The 27,177-nt window shown below is 46.1% G+C and overlaps 1 protein-coding gene across 3 annotated transcripts in view; it reads right to left on the bottom strand.

Moving 5' to 3' along the window:
- The window catches only part of arfgef1 (ADP-ribosylation factor guanine nucleotide-exchange factor 1 (brefeldin A-inhibited)), a 375,012-nt gene that overhangs the window by 154,242 nt on the left and 193,593 nt on the right, over window positions 1-27,177 (bottom strand). For all 3 annotated transcript variants that reach the window (XM_070891344.1, XM_070891351.1, XM_070891358.1), the window contains 4 exons: window positions 23,153-23,358; window positions 14,687-14,771; window positions 13,255-13,420; window positions 579-730 (listed from right to left, as the gene is read on the bottom strand). In XM_070891344.1, the coding sequence (XP_070747445.1) occupies window positions 579-730; window positions 13,255-13,420; window positions 14,687-14,771; window positions 23,153-23,358 (609 nt within the window). The remainder of the gene's footprint in view (window positions 1-578; window positions 731-13,254; window positions 13,421-14,686; window positions 14,772-23,152; window positions 23,359-27,177) is intronic.

The following is a 27,177-nucleotide window of genomic DNA, read 5'->3' as shown; positions in this document are numbered from 1 at the left end:
GATTACAAGACAGGAAACAAAGCTTTTTTTATTCGTTCGTGGGATGTGGGCGTCGCTGGCAACAGCAGTATTTATTGCCCATCCCTAATTGCCCATCCATGAGAAGGTGGTGGTGAGCTGCCTTCTTGAACCGCTACAGTGAAGCTACTTCCAGTGCTGTTAGGGAGAGAGTTCCAGGATTTTGACCCAAAAACGATGAAAGACTGGTGATATATTTCCAAGTCAGGATGGTGTGTGACTTGGAGGGAAACTTGGAGATGATGGTGTTCCCATGTGTCTGCTGCCTTTATCCTTATAGGTGGTAAAGGTTCAGTGCTCCAGTACAAATTTCAGAGTTTTCACTTGAAGCCACTTGTTTCACTTTGTTCACAGCTTAGCATGGAACAGCACTAAATGAAATCACGGAAAAGTCTGCTGTCCGGGATTGTTGGGAAAGCAAATTGCACTGGGGGGTGGGAAGAGGAGGATGCACTTAGAAACAAGAGACTCATGGAGGAAGATAAGAAAGTGGCGGGGTTTACTCGACCGTGAATAAAAGACATTTAGAAATATACATTTGTCAGAAACTAATAACTTACTTTAAACATTGGCCTAACATGATCCAAGTGTGTAGCACTAGTAAAAGGTGCCTGTACATGGCTTACAGCTTCCATGAGGGCCTTAGCAGTTTTAGCCATTTGCTCCATCTCCAGGTTATATAAAAGTTTCCGTTGTTTTTCACTGGCTACATCTGAAAGTATTGAAAGGAATAAAATTCCATTTATTTAAATAAAAACAAGTTAGATACTGGGATCTTCGTGAAATTACCATTTTTTCTGGTTGCAACTATTCCTTGAAGAATATTCCTGGAATGATAACAAGGCTTTTAACTCATTTCAAATCATAAATGCGAAGCTTGTGCAATTGATAACTGGCATCTGAACCCTTAAGCTACACCACTACTTTCATACCACTCCAGAATTTTATTTTATACCATGAAACTCATAGGGCCCAAGTTTCCACAAGAAAAAAAACGGGCGCCCCTCCGAGCTGGGCGCCCGTTTTTCACGCCTAAAACGGCGCCTAAAAAAATCCTCGGTATTCTCCACCGACTTACAGGTCCTGTAGCACTCGGCGCAGCCGGCACGAGCTGTGGGGGGGGGCGGAGCCAGGTCCCTGCGCTGAAAACAGTGCCGGGACCTCTGCACATGCGCGCTACAGTCGGCACGCAAGTGCAGTAGCTCCAGGCGCCGAACTGTGTGGGAGGGGCCCGAAGCACGCAGCCCCTAGCCCTGGCCCAATGGCCTCACTGGGGCTGCGTGAATGAGGCTCCTCCCACGGCCAGCTCCTGCTCCCCGCCCGACCAGACCCGACACTCGCTGCCCCCCCCCGCCGACCAGACCCGACTCGACACCTGCCCCCCCCCCCCCGACACCCGCTCCCGACCGAGACCCGACACCCGCTCCCCCCCCCCCCGACCCGACACCCGCTCTCCCCCCCCCGCCCCGACCCGACACCCGCTCCCGACCGAGACCCGACACCCGCTCCCCCCCCCCCCCGACCCGACACCCGCTCTCCCCCCCCCGCCCCGACCCGACACCCGCTCCCGACCGAGACCCGACACCCGCTCCCCCCCCCCGACCCGACACCCGCTCTCCCCCCTCCCCCCCGCCCCGACCCGACACCCGCTCCCTGCCCCGAGGCCCGCTCCCCACCCCGACCCGCTCCCCGCCCCGACCCGACACCCGCTCCCCCCCGCTCCTGTTCCCCGACCTCCCCCCCTCTTGTTCCCCGACCCCCCCCCCCCCCCCCCCCCCCCCTCCCTCTCTCCCTCTCCCTCCCCTCTCTCCCTCCCTCTCTCGCTCAGCGGCACGAATAGCTGCAGAATTCTCCCTGGCTGAAGCACTTTCACACAGGTAGGAAGATGGTTTATTTAATCTTTTCTTGGCTTATAAATGTTTATTCAGGTTGGATTTATTTGTATAATATTTGTAGAAGTATAAATAAGGATTTATTGTCGAATTTAATGAGTTCCCTTCCCCCCCCCCCCTCCTCGTTCTGGACGCCTGATTTTTTAATGTGTAGAACAGGTTTTTTCAGTTCTACAAAAACCTTCACTGGCGCCATTCTACTTTAGTTTGGAGTACATTTTCACTGTGAAAACTTTCAAATCAGGCGTCAGTGGCCGGACACGCCCCCTTTTGAAGAAAAAATTCTGTTCTAAACTAGAACTGTTCTACCTAACTAGAACTGCAGAAAAAAAAATGTGGAGAATTGCGATTTCTAAAATAGTCCGTTCTCCACCAGTTGCTCCTAAAAATCAGGCGCGAATCATGTGGAAACTTGGGCCCATTGGGTGGTATTTTTCCATTTTCTGGATCTTTTTTCATGTGGAATACCAATAGCTATTGCGTTCCGCATTGAATGCTAACATCTACATTGATAATGCTGACATAACTGATATGTTTATTAATAGTTTATTACTGGGAATTAATAGTCAGAAGGAATTCTAATTTTAGAGAAGTGCAACAATAAAAAAAAATCCTGCTACATAAACAATGCAATACATATGATTTTCCAAAGCTGTGAAATGTGATGAGAATATAAAACATATACATGGAAACAACATTGTAAAAAAAAAAGTTTCAATATATTATGGCAGTTGCCTAGGGGCCAAGTTTCAGCCTGAGTTGCTCCTGTTTTTTTGGAGCAACTGGTTTAGAATGGAGTATCTTAGAAATTGCAATTCTCGGCAATTAGTTTGCTCCAGTTCTAGTCAGTTAGAACAGTTTCAGTTTGGAACAGATTTTTTTCCAAAAGGGGGCATGTCCGGCCACTTACACCCATTTTGAAAGTTTAGGCAGTGAAAACATACTCCAAACTAACTTAGAATGGAGTAAGTATAGATTTTTGTACGCTCAGAAAAACCTTGTCTACACTTAGCAAATCAGGCGTAGGTTACAAATCAGGCGTGGGGAATGTGGTATAAAGGGTAGTTTACAAACATTAAACACTTCAGTTTTACAAATAAAGAGCCATCATCAATAATAAATGATAAATTCATCAATAAATCAACCAATAAATCAATCCCCAAAAAAATAATAATTTTTAAAAAAATCAATAAATAAAACATTTTCTACTTACCGACTGCAGCACCGGGAGTCCTCCAACAGCATGCTGGGACGGCCACCCCCCCCCCGTGTGTCTCTGTCAGTGTCTCTATCTCTCTGTCTGTCTGTGTGTGTGTTTCTCACTCTCTGTCAGTGTCTGTGTTTCTTACAGCGAGGGGAGGGGAAGGAGGGGGGTGGAGAGGGAGGGAGGAGGGGGGAGGGGGGAGGGGCAGATGATGGGGGAAGGGGGGGGCAGGGTGAAGGGAAGGAAGGGGGGGCAGGGAGAAGCGGCAGGGAGCAGGGAGGGGAGGGGGAGAGGGAGAAGGGGGAGGGGAGAGGGATGGGGAGCGGGGGAAGAGGGGGGCAGGGAAGAGGGGGGCAGGGAAGAGGGGAAGCAGGGAAGAGGGGGGAGAGAGGAGGGGTGGGGGGGGAAGAGAAGGGTGGGGGGGAAGAGAAGGGGGGAGAGAAGAGAAGGGAGGGGGGGAGAGAGAAGGGGGGGGAAAAAAGAGAGAAGGGGGGTGGGAATGAGGTCGGGAGCGGAGGTCAGGGGAGGGGGGGGTGGTCGGGAGCGGAGGTCGGGGGGGTCGGGAGCGGAGGTCAGGTTCGGTCCCGGGGGGGGGGGGGGGGGTCGGGAGCAGAGGTCGGGTTCGGTCCCGGGGGGGGGGGGGGTCGGGAGCAGAGGTCGGGTACGGTCCGGGGGGGGTGGGGTGGTGTCGGGTCTGGTCCAGGGGGAGTGGGTGTCAAGTCAGGTCGAGAGGAAGCAGGAGCTGGGCGTGGGAGGCTGCCTTATCCACGCAGCCCCCCAGTGAGGCCATTCAGCCAGCGCTAGGGGCTGCGTGCTTCAGGCCCCTCCCACACAGTTTTGGGCACCTGTAGCGCACTTGTGCAGAGGTCCCGGCACTGTTTTTAAGCGCAGGGACCTGGCTCCACCCCACATTGCTCGTGCTGCGCCGCGCCCAGCTCCAGAGGACCTGCAGGGAGCCGGAGAATAGGTAAGTTTTTTTTAGGCGCACTTTTTGGCGCGATAAACGGGCGTCCAGATCGGGGCTGCGCTGTTCTAGGCGCGGCCCGAAACTTGGGACCCTCGATACTGGTTAACACACATCACTTCAACTGCACCCATTTTCTGCACATCTTTCCATGAAATGATAAGAGCAGAATTCCACTGAAGCAGTAGGTATGAGAGAATAGATGAATAGGACGGAGGGATACATGCAATGCAGAGTGTTCTCTTCATCCATCTATCTTTGCTTAGTTTTTAAAAATGACTATGTTTAAGATTCTACTTTCTAGGAGACATTTTAAATCTGATTTGCAACTTCAGATCTCCAGATGCAGAGTCATGCCTAGTTGATGTCAGCTAATAGCTCCACTGTAACATCTTCTCTAGGCTTTGAACTGTGACGATGACAAGTCCAGTTTGGAAACTTCAGTACAAGCTGACTGTACAGCAGTTATGCAAGTTCCCTGGTGTAGAGCCTACTATTGATAAATTTTCTTTCCCATCTGAGTACCTGCGCTAAAGCATAGCTACTCAGTGAGGACCACATAGGAGGGAATCATGGTCTGTAGAAAGGATGCCAATAAGAAAATCCCATTTTACTTATAAATATACATGATCTAAAAATTCACTTACTGATCCTCTTTCAATAATAATAATTATGTGCAATCTAAACACATCTGTATTATGTGTTTAGATTACACATAATAGATATAAAAACTCTTCAACAATCAGGAAGTTAGAAGTGTGATGATCAAAAAAAATTGAATTTTCTAAGAGCTATAAAAAAGACTACACGTTAAAGCCAGTTATGGAAAACAAAATGTCAATATGGTCTTTCGATGAAAAAATAGGAAGTGATGGATTATACTTCAGCAACATGATTTCCTCAGATAAGTGAAACTCATCAACACAACTCTGGCAAAGAATATGGGCATGGAATCACAACAGCCCAGTTCACCTTTGAGCCTACTAAAGTGTTTGTATAACCCATTAAGCCTTCATGCCCAACGAGGGAAAACAAAGAATATGTTCAAATATTAAGACTTAAATATCATATGAACTCAGGATCAGATGGTTCCAACATTAATTGATTAGAATGTAACTTAAATCCTAAGTGGAAGTTAATTGCCAAATAAAAGATTTAATGTCTCTTTCAGACATCTTTCTTGAAGCTGAATACTACAGGGTGTTTCTCAACTAACTATCTTACTGCTGAATGGGGACTTTCCAGCATTCATGTATTAGTACTAGTTAGATTAGTGACATTCTAATTGTTAATTCATTCAGTTACGTTAAACCAACAGAATTTGGAAACAAGTACCAATTCACAAGCTAACACTTATTATACTCATTTCCCAATCAGATCTCAACTATCCAGTCAAAATTCTGTCTATATATTCAGCATTCAAGGAGTTAACACCGAGGATGATACACAATATTGTTTTCAATAGTGAGCTATCAGCTTGAGCTAATCATTTTGCTGCATTTTCCTCCAGATATGTGTTTGTTTTGGCCTACACCATGATGGCCTGACGTGTTAATTGCTTAATCAACCCAAGCAGCACATAAATATAGAAACATAGAAAATAGGTGCAGGAGTAGGCCATTCGGCCCTTCGAGCCTGCACCACCATTCAATGAGTTCATGGCTGAACATGCAACTTCAGTACCCCATTCCTGCTTTCTCGCCATACCCCTTGATCCCCCTAGTAGTAAGGACTATATGTAACTCCTTCTTGAATATATTTAGTGAATTGGCCTCAACAACTTTCTGTGGTAGAGAATTCCACAGGTTCACCACTCTCTGGGTGAAGAAGTTTCTCCTCATCTCGGTCCTAAATGGCTTACCCCTTATCCTTCGGCTGTGACCCCTGGTTCTGGCTAGGCCCTCGCCCTCATTTGACAGCCATTTCTGAAACATTTAAGTGAGAACCCATGTAACAGTGCACTGAGACATCCGAGCATTGGCGCAGCGAGCGGAGTCCCTTACCCAGAGGTCCACGGATCAAAACCATTCTCTGCTCGAAGTCAGGTCAACTTTTGTGCCGGCACAGGCATGATGGGCCTCATTCTGTGCTATATGTTTCTATGAAGATGGCAGAGCCCTTGATTGACTGAAACCCTCTGAGACTGACAAATTCAGTGGGCAGAGACTTCATATATAATTATATCGCAGCCTAGAGGCAGTCTTTGAGAGGTACAAAGCTGCGTGTTTTAAGTTTCCACACGAGCCTGATGAAGCAAGTCAGTCTAATTTGAGATTATAGTGAGTAAATGTATGGTTGGGGACGATGTTTGAAAGTCCAGAGAGAGAGAGAAAATTTGCTGCTTCGCGCTCAACTAAGGGGGCCATTATCGGGTACAGTCAAATGGCCAATAAAGTTTAGCCTGAGCTCTCTCCACTACTTATAGGGGAGGTGATTTGTTGCAGAAGCGCCTCATTCTCACTTGAGAACAAGCCATTGCACAACAACCGAGAGAATGAGCTAGAAGTTTTTCATGCTGCATTGGAGGTCTTGGTCCTGGGGGTACAATGAAGGCAGGCTATCCTTTACCCACAGGGAGGCAAGAGGCCATGCAAGGTAATTTGCACAAGGTTGTGGGAAGAGATTGCTGAATCAGTCACTGTCACTAATGTTTTCCCAAGGACATGGATCCAGCGCCGAAAAAAGTTTAATGACCTCACACGGTTGGTCAATGTGAATAAAGGCTTCAGCAAATGCCATATCCCACCAAATTCTTTTTTAAATGGGGAGAGATTACAAAATGCTGCGGTATAGAGGGATCTAGGGGTCCTGGTACATGAAACACAAAATGTTAGCATGCAGGTACAGCAAGTAATTAGGAAGGCAATGGAATGTTGGCCTTTATTGCAAGGGGGATGGAGTATAAAAATAGGGAAGCCCTGCTACAACAGTACAGGGCGTTGAGACCATACCTGGAGTACTGCGTAAGTTTTGATCTCCTTATTTGAGGGGGGATATACTTGCTTTGGAGGCAGTTCAGAGAAGGTTCACGAGGTTGATTTCTGAGATGAAGGGGTTGTCTTATGAAGAAAGGTTGAACAGGTTGGGCCTATACTCACTGGAGTTTAGAAGAATGAGAGGTGATCTTATTGAAACGTGTAAGATTCTGAGGGGGCTTGAGAGGGTAGATGCAGAGAAGATGTATCCCCTCATGGAGGAATCTAGAGCTCGGGGACATAGTTTCAGAGTAAGGGATTGCCCATTTAAAACGGAGATGAGGAGGAATTTCTTCTCTGAGGGTCGTGAATCTTTGGAATTCTCTACCCGAGAGAGCTGTGGAAGCTGGATCATTTAATATATTTAAGGTGGAAATAGATTTTTGATAAAGGAGTGAAGGGTTATAGGGAGTGGGCAGGGAAGTGGAGTTGAGGTCAAGATCAGATCGGCCATGATCTTATTAAATGGCAGAGCAGGCTCGAGGGGCTAAACGGCCTACTCCTGCTCCTATTTCTTATGTTCTTATCTGCAAAAGTCTCGCACACTGCTCAATGCACCACAACCCCATCACTCATCTACCAACAATCTCTAGCTATCACCACTCATACCTTGCATATACTGATAGCTATTCAACTATGGCAGGCACATCACCCAAACACTACACTACACTCACTGACACACTTCTCTTTCTCTTGTAGGCCAAGGTGGCATCTAACAGGAGGGAGCATCAACAGACAGGAGTTGGCCAAGCCACAATAGAGAACCTGACAGACCTGGAGGAATCTGTGCTTGAAATCATTGGAGGGGCAGTGACAGAGTCCGTGGCCAGTGCAGAAGTTGAAACTGTTGCCGATAATGATGGTATGGTCATACCTAACCCTTCGTCTCACATCCCACAATCTCCTTTTACTTACAAGCTTCTGATGGCATGTGCATAGATATCTTGTTTCATCCCCCTCACCTCCCCACAACTCAACCCTTGTTCCTTTCTGCTTTCAGATACCTAAGAACTGCCAGCAGGCCAGCCTGTACCTCATCATCAGCAAACTGAAGGAGGAGACGAGACACTGGCACTGCATTTGACACTCACAGACAGCAGCTCAGAAAATGGCACTACGCGGACTTTTGCAGTATAGAGGAGGGTTCTGCATGTAGTGAGTCATTGGGCACGAATGGGCTGCAGCCAGGCCAGGAGGAAAGGGTAGCTCGGGTGCCAGTTCCCTGGAGGGAGAGTTCGCGCAGGAATTCTGCTCCACAGGACTCAGAGATGACGACCTCGATGGAGCGGCCTTCAGAAGAAGAGCATGCACACAGAAATTCTAGGTGCAATGGCAAGTGTGCCAGAGAGCATCGAGTCAGCTTCAAGGGGCATGGAGGAGTCCATTTCCAACATTGCACAGGACTTTGCGTGGAGCTTGGAGCCCATGATTTCCAGGATGGGCGATCTTGCAGCTTCCACTGCAGCACAGACAGAAACGACCCCAACGTTTCATTGCTGTAGTGGAAGCACAGACTGCTGCCATCGGTGCTGGATTTACGAGTCTTGAAAGGGGCTTGCAGGGTGTTGCAGAAGCCAGCAATCTGTCCTCCAACAGATTGCTAGGATTGTTAAGATGCCACCCAGGGGACTGGCAGTGGGTCTGTGGAGCAAGAACCTGCTGTCCTTTCAGGATGACAGCATTCCTACTCCCACCACTGCCCTTCCCATCAGCCAGCCAGTCCAGACTGCTGCCACCCATGCAGAGATAGTGCAGTCTACAGCCGGGCTTTCCCGGCCCAAAGCTGGACGAGGTTGTCATGCAAGACCATCTGTAATCTCCCACACAAAGACAGCAGCCTTCCACCAGCCATGCTGCAGCCACTGGGGGAGCACGACAGCAGGTAAAGGCACATGAAACACACACATTAAGGGAATGCACACGGGTGAATAGTTTGATTGCATTTGGATAAATTTATGAATTGTATTTGGAATGTGTGTTTTGAGGTGGCTCTCATTTCAGCTTTATGTCCACGAGGATGCAGTGATGTTCTGTGACAGAGAGAGGGTATGCTGGAGAAGTGGTGAGCAACAGATTGAGTAATACAGATTGAGGGTGAGGAAGTAGTGTCTCAAACGAGCATACTATGCTTAAACAAAGGAGACTACAGTGGGATGAGGGCAGAGTTGGCTAAAGTAGACTGGAAACACAGACTAAACGGTGGCACAACTGAGGAACAGTGGAGGACTTTTAAGGAGCTCTTTCATAGTGCTCAACAAAAATATATTCCAGTGAAAAAGAAGGGCGGTAAGAGAAGGGATAACCAGCCGTGGATAACCAAGGAAATAAAGGAGAGTATCAAATTAAAAACCAATGCGTATAAGGCAGCCAAGGTTAGTGGGAAACTAGAAGATTGGGAACATTTTAAATGACAGCAAAGAATGACTAAGAAAGCAATAAAGAAAGGAAAGAAAAATTACGAAAGTAAACTTGCGCAAAACATAAAAACAGATAGTAAAAGCTTTTACAGATATAGAAAACGGAAAACAGTGACTAAAGTAAATGTTAGTCCCTTAGAAGATGAGAAGGGGGATTTAATAATGGGAAATGTGGAAATGGCTGAGACCTTAAACAATTATTTTGCTTCGGTCTTCACAGTGGAAGACACAAAAACCATGCCAGAAATTGCTGGTCACAGGAATGTGGGAAGGGAGAACCTTGAGACAATCACTACCACAAGGGGTGTAGTGCTGGACAGGCTAATGGGACTCAAGGTAGACAAGTCCCCTGGTCCTGATGAAATGCATCCCAGGGTATTAAAAGAGGTGGCAGAAGTTATAGCAGATGCATTCGTTATAATCTACCAAAATTCTCTGGACTCTGGGGAGGTACCAGCGGATTGGAAAGCAGCTAATGTAACGCCTCTGTTTAAAAAAGGGGGCAGACAAAAGGCAGGTAACTATATGCCGGTTAGTTTAACATCTGTAGTGGGGAAAATGCTTGAAGCTATCATTAAGGAAGAAATAGCGGGACATCTAGATAGGAATAGTGCAATCAAGTAGATGCAACATGGATTCATGAAGGGGAAATCATGTTTAACTAATTTACTGGAATTCTTTGAGGATATAACGAGCATGGTGGATAGAGGTGTACCGATGGATGTGGTGTATTTAGATTTCCAAAAGGCATTCGATAATGTGCCACACAAAAGGTTACTGCAGAAGATAAAGGTACGCGGAGTCAGAGGAAATGTATTAGCATGGATAGAGAATTGGCTGGCTAACAGAAAGCAGAGAGTCGGGATAAATGGGTCCTTTTCGGGTTGGAAATCGGTGGTTAGTGGTGTGCCACAGGGATCGGTGCTGGGACCACAAATGTTTACAATATACATAGATGACCTGGAAGAGGGGACAGAGTGTAGTGTAACAAAATTTGCAGATGACACAAAGATTAGTGGGAAAGCGGGTTATGTAGAGGACACAGAGAGGCTGCAAAGAGATTTAGATAGGTTAAGCGAATGGGCTAAGGTTTGGCAGATGGAATACAATGTCAGAAAGTGTGAGGTCATCCACCTTGGAAAAAAAAACAGTAAAAGGGAATATTATTTGAATGGGGAGAAATTACAACATGCTGCGGTGCAGAGGGACCTGGGGGTCCTTGTGCAGGAATCCCAAAAAGTTAGTTTGCAGGTGCAGCAGGTAATCAGGAAGGCGAATGGAATGTTGGCCTTCATTGAGAGAGGGATGAGCACAAAAGCAGGGAGGTCCTTGTGCAACTGAAAAGGGTATTGGTGAGGCTGCCCCTGGAGTGCTGCGTGCAGTTTTGGTAACCTTACTTAAGGAAGGATATACCAGCTTTAGAGGGGGTACAGAGACGATTCACAAGGCTGATTCCGGAGATGAGGGGGCTACCTTATGATGATAGATTGAGTAGACTGGGTCTTTACTCGTTGGAAGTTCAGAAGGATGAGGAGTGATCTTATAGAAACATTTAAAATAATGAAAGGGATAGACAAGATAGAGGCAGAGAGGTTGTTTCCACTGATCGGGGAGACTAGAACTAGGGGGCACAGCCTCAAAATACGGGGGAGCCAATTTAAAACCGAGTTGAGAAGAAATTTCTTCTCCCAGAGGGTTGTGAATCTGTGGAATTCTCTGCCCAAGGAAGCAGTTGAGGCTAGCTCATTGAATTTATTCAAATCACAGATAGATATATTTTTAACCAATAAGGGAATTAAGGGTTACGGGAAGCGGGCGGGTAAGTGGAGCCGAGTCCACGGCCAGATCAGCCATGATCTTGTTGAATGGCGGAGCAGGCTCGAGGGGCTAGATGGCCTACTCCTGTTCCTAATTCTTATGTTCTTATGTTATGTTCTTATGTTCTTATAACAGGGATTTGGAGTCTTATTCACTGGAATCAGAGTCTGATTCAGAGGCATTCAAGGACAGCCCATTCGGAATGGGGATTTGATGCCTGCCTCCTCCCTCCCCCTCCTGAGGTGGTTCCACACCCCTGATGGCAAGGCTGTGCCTTCATGACGGTCAAGTTATGGAGCATACAGCAGACCTCCACGAAATGGGACACACGTTTCAGCGAGTACTGAAGGGCTCCTCCCGAGCAGTCAAAGCAGCCGAACCGTTGGTCTGCTCGATGACATTCCTGGTAACAGCATGGCTGTCAGTGAGTGCTGGGCAGGAGTGATGGGATTGCGGAGGGGGACCTCTGCCAGGTGCAGAACGGAGGGTCTCCGATCAGCCACCTTTGGGTTTGAGCTGGTGGCTGGAAGATTGCTGGCACACTGGACTAGCGCAGGATGAAGGCATCCTGACTGCTGCCAGGATAGCGGGCACTCATCATGAGGTGCTGGGCGTGGTCGCACAACAACTGCACATCAAGTGAGTGGTAATCTTTGTGGTTACAGAACATCTCAGCATTGTTGCACGGTGCACGCAAAGCCACGTGTGTGCAGTCGATGGTGCCTTGCACTATGGGGAAGCCCGCTGTCCTGGTAAATGTGTGTTCGTCCTGCTTCTCTCTATCCAGAGAGAAGACAATAAAGTCCTTTCTCCTGGAGTAGAGAGCCTCTGTGACCTCCTGGATGCAGTGATGGATGACGAACTGGGAGATGTTCTGCTGCAGACTGGAAGGATCCGCTGGTAAAGAAATTGAGGGTGACGGTGAACTTGAGGACCACTGGGAGAGCCGTGGTCGCCCTGCTCTGAGGCTGCAGGGCTGGTTGCAGGAGGTGTCCGAGTTCTGTGACCACCTCCTTGGTGAAGTGGAGCTTCCTAATACACTGCCCCTTGTGGAGGTAGGAGAAGTGTTCTCGCAACATCCGAGGTGGGTAAGGCCTCTTGCTGAAAGTTCTCTTGGCTCCCCTCCTACTCCACCCTCTGAGCATCTTCTCCTCTTCTTCGCTGCCTCTGTTCCCTCTGCTGAAGATACTCGAGCACGAGGCGGACTGCAAGTAGAGCGCCCAATGACTGTGAGCAAGTGGTATGAGCAGAAGCCTTTAAATGAGAATCAAAGCGTTCTCCACTTGTAGCAACACTCACTGTGACCTCGGCAACTTTAAACAAGTTTTGAAAGCTGCAAGAGTTGCAGAAACTTAGAGTGAGCCAGTAAAACTGAAAAACCATGTCAGCTGCAAACTGTTGCTGATGATCCCTTTAAATAGCACTGCTGGGACTCCTTCCTGTTGCCGAACACTTGGTCAGCTTGTCACGATTAAAAAAGGACAGCAAGGGGAGCTGCGACGTCGAAAATGACAGATCGTGCGTTAAATCAGCGATGCGCGCACATTTACGTCACTATCTGCCTCATTTCCATTTCTCTTGCAAGTGCTGGCAATGGCAGCGCTGCCGATCTCCCTAAAATGGCAGCTGCCGCAGGACCCACCAAAAGCGGGCGGAAGAGAGACAATTTTTTCTTCAAAACGGGCCTGAATCGCCAGTGCAAAAACCCCGAATTTCTAGGTCATGGAGCGTGAGAAAGAGAAAATCTTCCTAGGGTCATGCTTTCATTTATCTAGATATTAGGCAGGAAAATAGTGCAATCTGGACTGTAGGTCCACTTACAGGAGTGACTGGTGACACAGAATCAAAGAAAATATGTAGTGTAATAACCTAACAGCTTGATAATTACTTCAGGAGAGAAACTTCCCAGTGAAAGATATTCACAAGAGCCTTATCATTTATTAGGGAAAGTCAAATTTTTACTTACTCTGTTTGGAGGATTTGATTGTTAGCTCTTTTGTCTCCTTCATTGAAATTTTCTTTCCTGCTATTTCATCATAGATAGCTGACAGATATTCTTCAGGTAGATCTTTGCTGTCATTGATTCCTCTATTCATCTTAATATACTGATCTTTTGTCATTTTATTCTTCACCTTTTTCAAATCAATGAACAGAAAAGAATAATTTAAATTACATTTCACTGAAGTCTTCCTTGTAAAACTTACCAATCCAGGCTACGCTACTTGCTGAATAACAAGACGCCTCTATTGCCTGAAACACGATTCAAGCACTACACATTGCCCTGATGGCACACGGATATGGTATTGAACCATACAGGACAGGAAGGACCCTAGTTCCATGTATGCACTGAGTTAAATAATATCAGTTCGGGCACCGGCAAAATTTGCTTTAGTGTTCCTTGGGAGAGAAAAAAAAGAGGGAGGTTGGGGGGGAGCCTTCGAGAGAATGAGTATTCGTGTGGGGAAGGGAGAGATTAACATTTGTGCTCAGCTGTAATGTCCCCAGGATTGAACAACATGTCAACAAACAACGTCTCATAAGCTCACGAGGAAGGGCCATTTGGCTGAGGAAACTAAAGAGCTGGCAATGACTTTGGAATCATTTGTAGCATGAATCCGTGTTGCAGGAAGAGCAGCAGAGTAAATTAGGGGAAAAAAATTAGAATGGCATTATGATGGTGCCACCAAACATTCTTGAGGTCGTGATGTTTGATTGCAAAGTATTCAATTAAAAATACTTTGGTGGAATTATTACAGCATACATTTCACACCACACATGCCAACCAGTGATCATCTCCAACAAGTGAGAAACCACCTTTCATTGACATTGAATGGCATTGCCATCACCAAAGTCTTTTGAATATCCTGGGGGTTACCATTTACCAGAAACCCAATTACTTTTAAATTTTCTTTTTAAGATTAGATATTGTTGGTATATGTTTCACTTAAATACAGATAGCCTTTTGAACTGTTTTCTTTTAATTCATGAAACTCTTCAACCTATGAGACAGGAGATTGTTTGATGATCCCCCACTTCTTCAAACTATAAATTTGTGATGAGGTAAATTCAATCTAACAAAGTGTAAGGCTGAAAACAACAGGGTAAAAATAGGGTTATGCAAAGAAGCAACATTTGTGATTCAATTAAATACAGCTAAAAAGGAAGAAAGAAAGAAATAGTAATGGGAACATCTTTAATTCAATTTATAATCTTAAATATTTGTACTATATATTCATATATATTTTGCTTTCTGCAAAAGATGCAAAGCATAACTACTAAAATTGCAAGAAAAATAAGGTTTTAAATCCTAGCTGGTACGAAATTTGCTATATGTTAACATTTTGAATCATTCCAAAATACTTTTTGAAAATAGCATTTTCTTATTATATAAGCCTTACCTGCGAGCTATGAAGATCTGTTGTCAGCATGATGATAGAATACGCCAAGACATAAGCTGTGTCTGCACTAGCAAAAAGTGTTTGTCTGAAAAAACAAAAGCATTATAAAAATGATTAGCTTTAACCAATGTTCCTTCTAATTTTTTTTGTACTGAGTGGGCCATAAATTCCTTGGAGTGTGACCTTTTTTGTCCATGGGCAAATTTTACAGCAGCAACTTTAACAATAGCAACCACTTGAAAGCATATATACAGTAATACCATATTGCTGCCCCACCATCTCAAATCATGAGACAATCAGACCAACCCTGAAAAATCATGAAATCAGTTGTTTTTTTTTGGTTTATAAAGTTATTAGTGGCTATATCTAATCGCTAACAGGCCACAGCTCTTACAAAAACGATATTACACATGTCTCGTGTTAGAATTTGCTCTGTCAAGTGTCCCATCAAAGTTAATCATAACATCTCATTGTCCGATTAAGATATGCTACTATTGGAGATTAGTCAGGACAATGGTGGAAGACGAAACAGACGGGTCGGGACTCATCCCATGTGAGGTGTTAATGGAAGATTAGCCAGAACAATAGAGGCATCGAAACTAACACATTAGCACGGTCACTCTAACTAGCGAAGATTGTCCTGGTCATCTCCTGTTCCTTTGTAACAGGAAACATCAAGTTAAATTGATTAGCAGTTAAACCAAAGATGGCCATTATGTCACGGTCTGGAGGTTTGCAGAAAAGGAATATCAATATGGTCGTGCTTATTTGTACTGCCAAAATGGTCCACCCTTTGTCTATGATTGGTCCCCTTGGAGGATAAGCCACACCCTGAAGTTTCACAGGAGTGTGTAACTGGAACCGCCCATCCCAAGGTCTCAGTGACTTTGCAAATTGCAACTCGGTCCACTTTGACTTCCTGAAGCGACAGAGGACAGAGCTCCCAAGAAGACAGCAAGGGCCAGCAAAAGTGCATTACCCCAGTCCAAGTGCATGCCTTCCCCAGCCAAAGTGCCTTACACCCCAAAGTGCACCCCTCCCCCAAAGTCCCTCCTTACACCACGCAAGTGCATGACCTTACCTACCCCCCCACCCCACCCCACCATAAATGGGGCATTGTGTATGGATTGTTGACAGGTTTATTGGGTATGAATAGTGACAGTGTCATGACTTCAGGATTTCATCCACTCCAATGATGTCCCTTGCAAGGAGTTGGAAGAACGTGATCCATCTTCCCCGAGTTCCCCTTCTCCCCTCCAATTCCACCCCCCTCCACCTTGTCTCTCACCGCCACCCACCCCCTCTCTCTCTCCCCTCCCCAGTGTCTCTCGCTCTCTCGCACCCACCCTCTCGCTCTCTCCCAGTCTCTCTCTCATTCCCCCCCCCCCATCCCCCAGCCTCTCTCTCTTTCTCTCCCTCCCTCTCTGTCTCCCCATCTCCCCCAATCTCTCTCCCCCTCCGCCGCCGTTCGTGGGTCCTCTTGGCTGCCCGCCGAGATCAGGTCGGCAGTCTCGGGCCTCAGATCCTGCTTCTTAGCACCATGTGGAGTGAATGATTTGGGCTCGGGTGGGGGGGGGGAGGGGAGGGGGAGAGGAGAGGTGGAGCTTGACAGATGTGGTATGGGGGGGGGCGGAGCTTGACAGAAGCATGCGCAAAAAATAGTTACATCGTTTAAATATACATTCTGGGCAAAGTCTCACACACCCCATGCTACCTTATTCAGGTTAGTCAGACATGATTTGCTTTTAACAAATCTGAGCTAGCTGTCCCTTATTAATCCATCTGAACCGCAGGAGCAGATTTAACATCTCATCCCAAAAACAAATAGACTGGATATTATTTGTGGAAAGATAAACACTTTTTGAACCAAATGACTTGTTATGCTGAGTTTTCTTATTTTTACACCAGACATTAGCAACAGCTTTGTTTCCAACATTTGTTGGGAGATGGTGAGAAACTAAAGCTGGCGTTAACGTGCACTCAGTGCAAACATAAACCCGGATGAGACTCTGCCTCACACCTTCAGTACCCTCAATTATCTCTTGGGTTATACCCTCCACTTTTTCATTGAAGTGCATCCAAAACCACTTTCTATGGGAGCAAAAGCGTTTTAGAACTGCGGCCTAATTTAAGATTAAAAGGGCTTCCCTTGCCCTCCCCACCTGCTGCCTTGGTATTGTCCAGCTTTAATTAGACATTCATTCAGATCAACATTTCCAGTTCTGGACTGTCTTCTTGGGTTACATCTCCACATCTCATCTTTATCTACATTACACCGTATGAATTCAAACATAAATAAAAAAGTTTTGCCTGTAGAAGTTCACCAAGACACTCACCTAGAGATCGGGATAATTTTTTTTTTTAAAGTTAACCTAAAAGTAAATATATTCCAAACATAACTGTATTTACTTTACTGCCTGTCACACACATTCATAGAATCATAGAAAAATTACAGCACAGAAGGCGGCCATTCGGCCCATTGTGTCCTTGCCGGTCAAAAAAGAGCTACCCAGCCAAATCCCACCTTCCAGCGCTAGGTCCGTAGCCCTGTAGGTCATGGCTCTTTGGCCCCAAGTTTCGTCCCGCGGCGAAAACGGCGCACCTCCGAGCTGGGCTCGATGTCTGCTTGGCGCAGCGCGCTCTTCGCAGCAGGGGGTGGAGCCTAACACTCGTGCCGATTTTCTAAGTAGCAGGGAGCGGGTACAATTTAAATTAGCCTTCGTGGTGCCGGCAACCCTGCGCGTGCGCGTTGGAGCGTGCGTAGCCTCACACAAACATTGGCACTCAGCCATTTTTAAAAGGACTGTAGAAAAAGTGAAGATTTGTTTCTTGGAGCCCTGCAAAGGCTTGTAATTTAATTTTTTTGATATTTCTGTGTGTGAGGGAGTGCTTTTAGCAGCACTGCTGAATAAATCACCTGCTGAAATCAGTGAGTTCAGCTTTTCACTGCTAAACTTGCAGAACCGGTACTGCATTGGTGCATGCAAATTAAGGACTGTGTGTTTGGAGAAATAAGAGTGCCAATTCAACTTTGCAATGGATCAACGTCCACCAAGAGCAAAGAATTTCTTGCATGAGGAAGTGGAGATATTAGTCAACGTAATTGAGCAGAGATGGCAGGAGCTAGATACCAGCAACAGAGGTCACATAAAAGTGCCACCAAAAGAAAAGAACGCACGCTGGAACCAAGTTGCAGAAGATTACTGCGCAGTGGTGCATACCAGGAGATCTGGAAGCCAGTGTAAAAAGAAATGGCACGACCTTGGTCAAGTAGTTAGTGTAAGTAATATTTCCCATTTTTAATTTAATCGTAATTGTAACCTGGCTATCTGTATGTCTCACCTTGCAGACTGACACACTCTGTAAAAAGTTATATTTTACTCTTTGCAGAAGAAATTGGCCCACAACAAAAAGGAGGCAACTCGGACAGGAGGAGGCGTGCCCAATCTGCATCCATTGACACCCTTGGAACAAAGGGTAGCTGCTATGATGAGTCGTACATGGAGAAAAGCAATTGGTACAGCACAAGCTGGGCCCACACGCGTGGAAGAGGGTAAGTCCTGAAAATGCATCGTGGGCCCTTTAAATCAACCTGCTGCCTAACCTGCTGTGTGTGAGAGTACTCATGCCACCTATCCGGCCCCCTCCCTTGCTGTTAAGCATTTGACTGTTCTGATGTATTTTGCAGAACATGATGATGATGCTGCTGCTGCCAACCCTGAGGATCCTGAGGGTACAGAACAAGAATCAGTACAACCAGCTGCAGACAATCCAGACTGGATGATGGCAGTGATGAGTGAAACGTCTGCAGGGGAGAGCTTCCAATTTAATGTTTATGAGTCCCCATCAAGGGGCATCAGAGTTTCAACCCCTAGCATAGGTCTTGATTCCACCTTCCATGGTTTCGCTTCCGATGTTGCGGGTCCCAGTGGTGCTGCTGGTATAATGCAGCATTCTACAGTCAATGCACTACCGTCCCAGCCTGCACCTCCCTCTCGCATAGGTTCTGCTTTCACCTACTATGGTTTTGATTCCGACAGTTCGGGTCCCAGTGTTGCTGCTGATATCATGGAGCAGTTTACACCCATTCTTCCAACATCCCAGCTCACGGCTCGCATTCGAGTGCTGTCGTCTGGAACACCGAGCGTCCTATCGTTCCAGCCCGAGCATTTCTCTCTAGTACTGCCGTCTGCAACACAGAGCATCCCACCATTCCAGCCCGAGCCTCTCCCTCCAGTTCAGCTGTCTGCAACACCGAGCGTCCCACAGTCCCAGCCTGTGCCTCCCTGTGTTGTGGTGCCGCTTGCAATACCGAGCGTCCCACTGTCCGTGCCTGCACCTCCCAGTATAGTGGTGCCATAAGGCAGACCCAGGCAGAGGAGGAGGAGATTGGAGACATGCTCTCCTGAGATGCAGCGTGCAACAGATGCGACTCAGGTTGTGGCATTGGGTGTGGAGACCAATGAGCTTACCCGATCACTCATCGGTGGAGTCAGTGCAGTAGGTGAAGAGTTAACAGTCCTGATGGGAGAAATAGCAGTAATGACACAGGAACTTAGGGAGGGAATGTCCGAGGGAGTGCAATCGACGGCACAGGCTGTCAGGGAGGGCATGCAAATTACGGCACAGGCCATCAGGGAGGGCATGCAAGTGTCGGCACAGGCCGTCAGGGTGGGCCTGGTTGAGGTAGCTGCTGCAATAAGGGCACACAGCCCAGCCAATCAAATGACACCCTCATGAGGAAGTGAACGTTCACTGAGATGTGGATGAGACATGGTTGCAGCCTTTCTTTGCTGCTTTTGTTCTTGTTCTTGATGTAGCTGTCGTAGCGTTTTTCAAATTGAAATTGTTTTGTAAGTCTTGTAACTTTACAACTTATAAGGGATCTTATGGTTTTCAAGTGATCTTATAGTGTAAATGCTCTCACATTCTGTAAATTATTTAATTTTGCATCTAAAAAGTGATCTTGAAGTGTAAGTGATCTTAGAGTGTAACATTTTTCACATTGAAAGTGTTGTAACTTTTGTAACTTTACAAGTTTATGAGTGATCTTCAAGAGTCATCTTAAAAAGTATAGTTTGATACAACAAATATTTTATTAGAGTGATGTTAACTTTTCAATAAAATATTTTTTCATTATAACTGTTTCATGTTCCATTAACACAACACAACGTAGGAACAACTGCAAAGAATAAACATGTCCATATGCAAAAGTATTCGCAGAGCCCTCGGGCATCAGTAGCTGAAGCGTTCACGGATGAGCTGCTGGCGCAAGTCTCGAGCAATCGTTAAAGGGGCACGATGGACGGCCCTCCTCCAACCTCGTGCTTCGGCATCAGGCACTTGCATGCTTTCCTGATTGTCGTTATCATCCACATCCTGGTCTTCCGTAATACTATCATCATGCACTGGACCCTCACGTCGGTCTTCGGGTTCCACTACCAGCTCCTGCTGCCTCATGATGGCTAAGTTATGAAGCATGCAGCACACAACAGTGAAGTGACCGACAATCTGAGGAGAGTATAGCAACTGTCCTCCGGAATGGTCCAGGCATCGGAATCGCTGTTTCAATTTGCCAATGGTCCTCTCAATGATGCTGCGCATCGCAATGTGCGCCATGTTGTATTGACGGTCAGCTTCTGTCCGTGTCACGCGTATGGGCGTCATGAGCCAGGTGGTCAGGCCATACCCTTTGTCTCCCAGTAGCCAGCTCTGACCTTCTGGCTGCTGCTCAAACATGTCAGATAGAACGCTGTCGCGTAGGATGAACGCATCGTGGGTGCTGCCAGGGTATCTCGCATCGACTGACATGATGCGCTGCTTGTCGTCACACACGAGCTGCACATTGATGGAGTGGAAACCTTTCCTATTTCGCTACTGCTCAGATTCCTCCACAGGTGCTCGCAAGGCTATGTGGGTACAATCAATGCAGCCCTGTACCTTTGGGAAGCCGGCAATCCTGAAGAAGCCCACAGCCCTCTCGTGGATCGCTTGTGCGGTCATTGGGAAATTGCTGAAGTCATTCCTTCGCGCATAAAGTGCAGCCGTGACCTGGTAAACGCAGGCATGTATTGCACGTCGAGAGATGGCACACACATCTCCAGTTGTAGCCTGAAACGATCCCGAGGCATAGAAAGAAAGTGCAGCTGTTACCTTCCCTTCAACAGACAAGGCAGTTGTCCTTCTGCTTCTGGGCTGCAAATCTGCTCTCACCATATCACAGATCTCAGTGACAACTTCTCTGCGAAAACGCAGCCTTTTCACACAATCAGCCTCGCTCATGTCCAGGTACGAGCACCTGGTTCGATATTGTCGACGTGGGTAAGGTCTCCTGCTCATCAACCTACGGGCTACGATGTTCCTGGTGCGGCGAGCTCAAATCAATTCTCTCCTATGCATTGAATTGATGGCAAACCATTGCATAATACGTGGTGTTGACAATGCAGCAACCATTCTGCAAATTTAAATATAAAACTGTCGATGTGGCTGCCTCTCCCTGTCCAAATGGCCTCAGTCCCCCTCACAGCTCGAAGGCTGCTGCTGTAGCTTCGGCTGCCTTCGAGCCACTGACGCCGCCCCTAAAGAGCTGCGTGTGTCAGGTGTTGATTCTTCGGCTGCCGGCCAGCCACTTACGCCGCTGATATTCTATGGCCGAATGGCCTCATGTCCGTCCGCTGCTGATTCTTTGGCTGCCGGCCAGCCACTGACGCCGCCCCAAAAGCGTTGCCGAATGGCCTCAAGAACCTTAATGAGCTGCGTGTGTCCTGTGTTGATTCTTCGGCTGCCGGCCAGCCACTGACGCCGCTGCTATCTCATGGCCGAATGGCCTCACGTCGGTCCGCTGCTGATTCTTCGGCTGCCGGCCAGCCACTGACGCCGCTGATATCGCATGGCCGAATGGCCTCAGGTCCGTCCGGTGTTGCTTCTTCGCGGCCAACCACGAAGAGAATGAAGGCCTGCCTCAAGCACCGCAGCTCAGCTCGAAGCTTGCTGCCGCTGCCGTCGAGACACTGACACCACACCCCTGCCTGTCTCCAACATGAAAGGCCTGCCTGAAGCACAGCAGCTCGAAGGCTGATGCTATTTCACACAGGTAGGAACATGGTTTATTTAATCTTTTCTTTGCTTATAAATTTTTATTCAGGTTGGATTTATTTGTATAATATTTGTATAAGTATAACTAAGGATTGATTGTAGAATTTAATGACTTCCCTTCCCCCCCCTACCATTCCCTACGCCTAATTTGTAACCTACGCCTGATTTTCTAAAGTGTAGATAAGGTTTTTTCGAGCGTACAAAAATCTTCACTTACTCCATTCTAAGTTAGTTTGGAGTAAGTTTTCACTGACGAAGCTTTGAAAACAGGCGTAAGTGGCCGGACACGCCCCTTTTGAGAAAAAAAATTCTGTTCCAAAGTGAAACTGTTCTAACTGACTAGAACTGGAGCAAACTAAATGGCGAGAATTCCGATTTCTAAGATACTCCGTTCTACACCAGTTGCTCCTAAAAATCAGGAGCAAATCATGTCGAAACTTGGGGCCACAAAGTGCACATCCAAGTACTTTTTAAATGTGATGCAGGTTTCTGCCTCTACCACCCATTCAGGCAGTGAGTACCAGACCCCCACTACCCTCTGGGTGAAAATATTTTTCCTCATCTCCCCTCTAATCCTTCTACCAACTACTTTAAATCTATGCCCCCTGGTTATCGATCCATCTGCTAAGGAAAATAGGTCCTTCCTATCCACTCTATCTAGGCCCCTCATAATTTTATACACCTCAATCATTGAGGTCCCCAACTTTCTCCGATTGGCTCCGCGTGTTCCAAAGTGCGACCAGAGACTGCCTGTCACTGCAGAAACAGCGGGGGTGAGCGCAGCCTTCAGCAACACCGAGTGCGCGTCTCAGGTCACAAAATAGAGCTGCCGGACGTACAATGAGGGCACCGTTAAATCGATGGTGCAACGCCCCCCTCCCCTCAATCATACCCGCCACTTCCCGGTTTCTTCTGCCGTTTCCACCGAGACCGACTCCTTTAAGAATGCACTGCGGCCCGGGGGAGGGGGGGAATGCACACACTCAGCGGGGAAATCAGTGGGGTGGATCGAACGTTTGCTGGGACGCACAGAATTGTGGGTCCTATGGCTGCGATTTGTCAACAGCTGTCTGAGATAACGCTCGCCGGGTTCCAGGGCTCTTGCCAAACACCGTTCCAATTCGGATCAGCTGTGAGAGATTGCCGGACAATCTCTCAGGACTATGACATGTTCCCGCTCTATCAGTTTTGGGCCCCTCCTCCCACTCCAGTTCACTGCATGGCTTGTGAATTTAAGTGTGTGGGTGCTTACAGATCCATCCGCACCCGCGCATCTTAGAGGCAACATGAAATTGTAACCTTTTGGTTAAAACCCAAGAGCATCCTTGCTCAACATGACAACATTGTTAATACTTAAAAGTTGCAACTTACCCTTGGTTACACTCCAGATATCTGGCCGCAAATTTTTCCATTAATCGATCAATTTTCTGAGCTTCTCCTGGGAGACGGAAACCCTCCAGAAACATACGAAGAGCTGAGACAAAATCCTTTGATGCGAAGTCCAATTGGTCCACATAGGCATACATGACCTCTTTATTAAGTTTGTCATTATCTCCTACAAATTCACCCACTTGTGTCTGAAAAAAATAAAAGCTAAATTATTGTTCAATACAGAAGTCCACATCAGTAATAAAAATATATTTGTGCTTCACAGTGATAATTTCTAATGAGAATGTAGTTTTTCTCCATATTCGATTTGATCACAATCACTAGACCTGCAAATATCAAGAAACATTTTTCTTTAACTTCCCCAATGATTTACAAAGTGAGAGGATAAGTCGCACAGATCAACAAAGTCCAAATTTGTTCCGAGAGTTGTGCTGTTTTTAAAAAATTCTTGGCATCGGGCATCACTGGCAAGGCTGTCATTTATGTCCATCTCTAGTTGCCACGATTTATTTGATACAACAGAGTGGCCACTTGAGGGCAGTAAAGAGTCAACTCCATTGGTGTGGGACTGGAGTCAAATATAGGCCAGACTTGGTAAGAAGGGCAGGTTTCCACCCTTAAATGACATTATTGCACCAGATGGGTTTTTACAACAATCCAACAGCTTAACCGTCACTTTTACTGATAACAGCTTTTCTTAAATTTCCAGTTTTTATTTTAACTGAGTTCAAATTCTCAAACAGCCATGGTGCAATTTGAACTCATAGAATTATAGAATGATACAGCACAAAATGAGGCCATTCGGTCCATTGTGTCTGTGCCGGCTCTTTAAAAGAGCTATCCAATTAGTCCCACAGCCCTGTAAATTCTTCTCCTTTAAGTATTTATCCAATTCCCTTTTGAAAGTTATTATTGAATCTGCTTCCACAACCCTTTCAAACGCTGCATTCCAGATCATAACTACTCGGTACATCATTTCCACCCACCCTCCCCTAATTTTTCCTTCCAAAATTAATCACTTCCCTGCGTTAAATTTCATCTGCCATGCGCCTCCCCATTTAACCAATCTGTCTATGTCCTCCTAAAGTCTGTTAATATCCTCGCCACTGTTTACTACATTTTCAGGGGTCATGTCAACGGCAAACTCTGAAATTTTGCCCTATAAATCCAAGTCCAGGTTATTAATATATATCAAAAAGAGCAGTGGTCCCAACACCGACCCTTGATGGACACAACTGCACACTTCTCCAGTTTGAAAAACAACCATTCTCCACTATTCTCTGCTCCTGTTCCCCAGTCAACTTCGTATCCATGTAGCCATTTCCCCTTTAATTCAATGGGCTTCAATTTTGCTAACAAGTTTGTGTGGTACTTTATCAAACATCTCTTGAAAGTCCATATATGCATCAATCACATTGCCGTCATCGACTCTCCGTTACTTCATCAAAACACTAATCAAGTTAATCAAACATAATTTGCCTTTCACAAAATATGGCTTTCATTTATTCACCCATATTTATCCAAATGGCAATTCATTCTGTCCGAATCATTGGCTCGGATTTTGCAGTGCCGATGACTCCATCGTAAGCCCTGTAAAAGGGCCCGCAAGTTCCGGGTTTCCGCACACATTGCGCATGTGTGAAAACCCAGAACTTGCGATCTGTCAAGGTTCACCGTGACAAATCTACTGCAGCGTCTTAAAAATCACTTTCATTGCCGCAGAGTTGGGCTCTATGCCCAGCAATTGTCCGCGAAACCCGTGCACCTGGTAAAAGCAGGCATAGGACCTGCTTTCACCAGCGTAAGGGTGAATATAAATCTTAATTCAAAAATAAAAAATCATGCACAAACATTTAAAATTAGTTCATATAAATCTTGGCCTGGATTAAAATTTTTACATAAGAACATAAGAAATAGGAGGAGTAGGCCATTTGGCCCCTCGAGCCTATTCCACCACTCAATAAGATCATGATTGATCTGATCCTGGCCCCAACTCCACTTCCCTGCCCGTTCCCCATAACCCTTGACTCCCTTATCTTTCAAAAATCTGTCTATCTCCACCTTAAATACATTCAATGACCCAGCCTCCACAGCTCTATGAGGTAAAGAATTCCAAAGATTCACGATCCTCAGAGAAGAAATTCTTCCTCATTTCTGTTTTAAATGGGCGAGCCCTTATTCTGAAACTATGTCCCCTAGTTCTAGATTCCTCCAACAGGGGAAGCATCCTCTCTGCATCTAACTGTCAAGCCCCCTCAGAATCTTATACGTTTCAATAAGATCACCTCCAAGTCTTCTAAACTCCAATGAATATAGGCCCAACCTTTCTTCATATGACAACCTCTTTATCTCAGGAATCAACCTCATGAACCTTCTCTGAACTGCCTCCAATGCAAGTATATCCTTCCTTAAATGAGACCACCAAAACTGCATGCAGTACTCCAGGTCTTACCAATGCACTGTACAGTTGTAGCAGGACTTCCCTACTTTAATACTCCATCCCCCTTGCAATAAAGGCCAACATTCCATTTGCCTTCCTAATTATTTTACAAAAAATTATATTTTTATTGTAAATGCTTCATTGAAGGAACTTTTATTTAAATGTGAAAATGGGAACATTTATTTTCATTCCAGTTGAATAAATTATTTAATTATTTGGGGATTCCTCATATACTTATAGGGATTCCATTTGTAAATGGAATCCCTTTAAGCATTTGAGGAATCCTGCTTAATGATTGGACGACCTGGCTTTTGAACCGCCTGCATCCCAGGGATCCATGGGTCTTTATGCAGATGCACGTCTGCAGCCCAGGACCTGAAGTCTCTGAAGATCAGGAGCCTGAAGGAAGGTGCAGATTTTTAAATATATATATAATCAGGTTAGAGGCATACTCCGTAGGTACACCTCCGACCGCAAATTCTGGTCCAAAGTCTCAAAGTTTCCGCATAACCAGCATTAAGCTGACTGGCCGTAAATTGCACGGTTTATCCCTTTCCCCTTTTTTGAACAGGGTACAACATCTGCAATCCTTTAATTTTCTGGCACCACTTCCATATCTGAGGAGGATTGGAAGATTGTGAAAAGAGCCTCAACAATTTCCACTCTTTACTGCTACACTGTCAGCATCCTCTTCTTTGGTGAAGACAGATGCAAAGAACAAGTACTTTGATTCGGTATTCACCATGGAGGACACAAACATCCTTCCGGATATAAAAGGGGTCAGAGGGTCTAGTAAGAAGGAGGAACTGAGGGAAATGCTTATTAGTCAGGAAATTGTGTTGGGGAAATTGATGGGATTGAAGGCCGATAAATCCCCAGAGCCTGATGGACTGCATCCCAGAGTACTTAAGGAGGTGGCCTTGGAAATAGCGGATGCATTGACAGTCATTTTCCAACATTCCATTGACTCTGGATCAGTTCCTATCGAGTGGAGGGTAGCCAATGTAACCCCACTTTTTAAAAAGGAGGGAGAGAGAAAACAGGGAATTATAGACCGGTCAGCCTGACATCAGTAGTGGGTAAAATGATGGAATCAATTATTAAGAATGTCATAGCAGCGCATTTGGAAAGAGGTGACATGATAGGTCCAAGTCAGCATGGATTTGTGAAAGGGAAATCATGCTTGACAAATCTTCTGGAATTTTTTGAGGATGTTTCCAGTAGAGTGGACAAGGGAGAACCAGTTGATGTGGTATATTTGGACTTTCAGAAGGCTTTCGACAAGGTCCCACACAAGAGATTAATGTGCAAAGTTAAAGCACATGGGATTGGGGGTAGTGTGCTGACATGGATTGAGAACTGGTTGTCAGACAGGAAGCAAAGAGTAGGAGTAAATGGGTACTTTTCAGAATGGCAGGCAGTGACTAGTGGGGTACCGCAAGGTTCTGTGCTGGGGCCCCAGCTGTTTACACTGTACATTAATGATTTAGACGAGGGGATTAAATGTAGTATCTCCAAATTTGCAGATGACGCTAAGTTGGGTGGCAGTGAGAGCTGCGAGGAGGAT

Source organism: Pristiophorus japonicus, chromosome 1 (assembly GCF_044704955.1).
Source record: "Pristiophorus japonicus isolate sPriJap1 chromosome 1, sPriJap1.hap1, whole genome shotgun sequence".
Lineage (NCBI taxonomy): Eukaryota > Metazoa > Chordata > Chondrichthyes > Pristiophoridae > Pristiophorus > Pristiophorus japonicus.
Note: the sequence above shows the minus strand (reverse complement) of the source record. Positions and strands in the feature narration are given on the sequence as shown.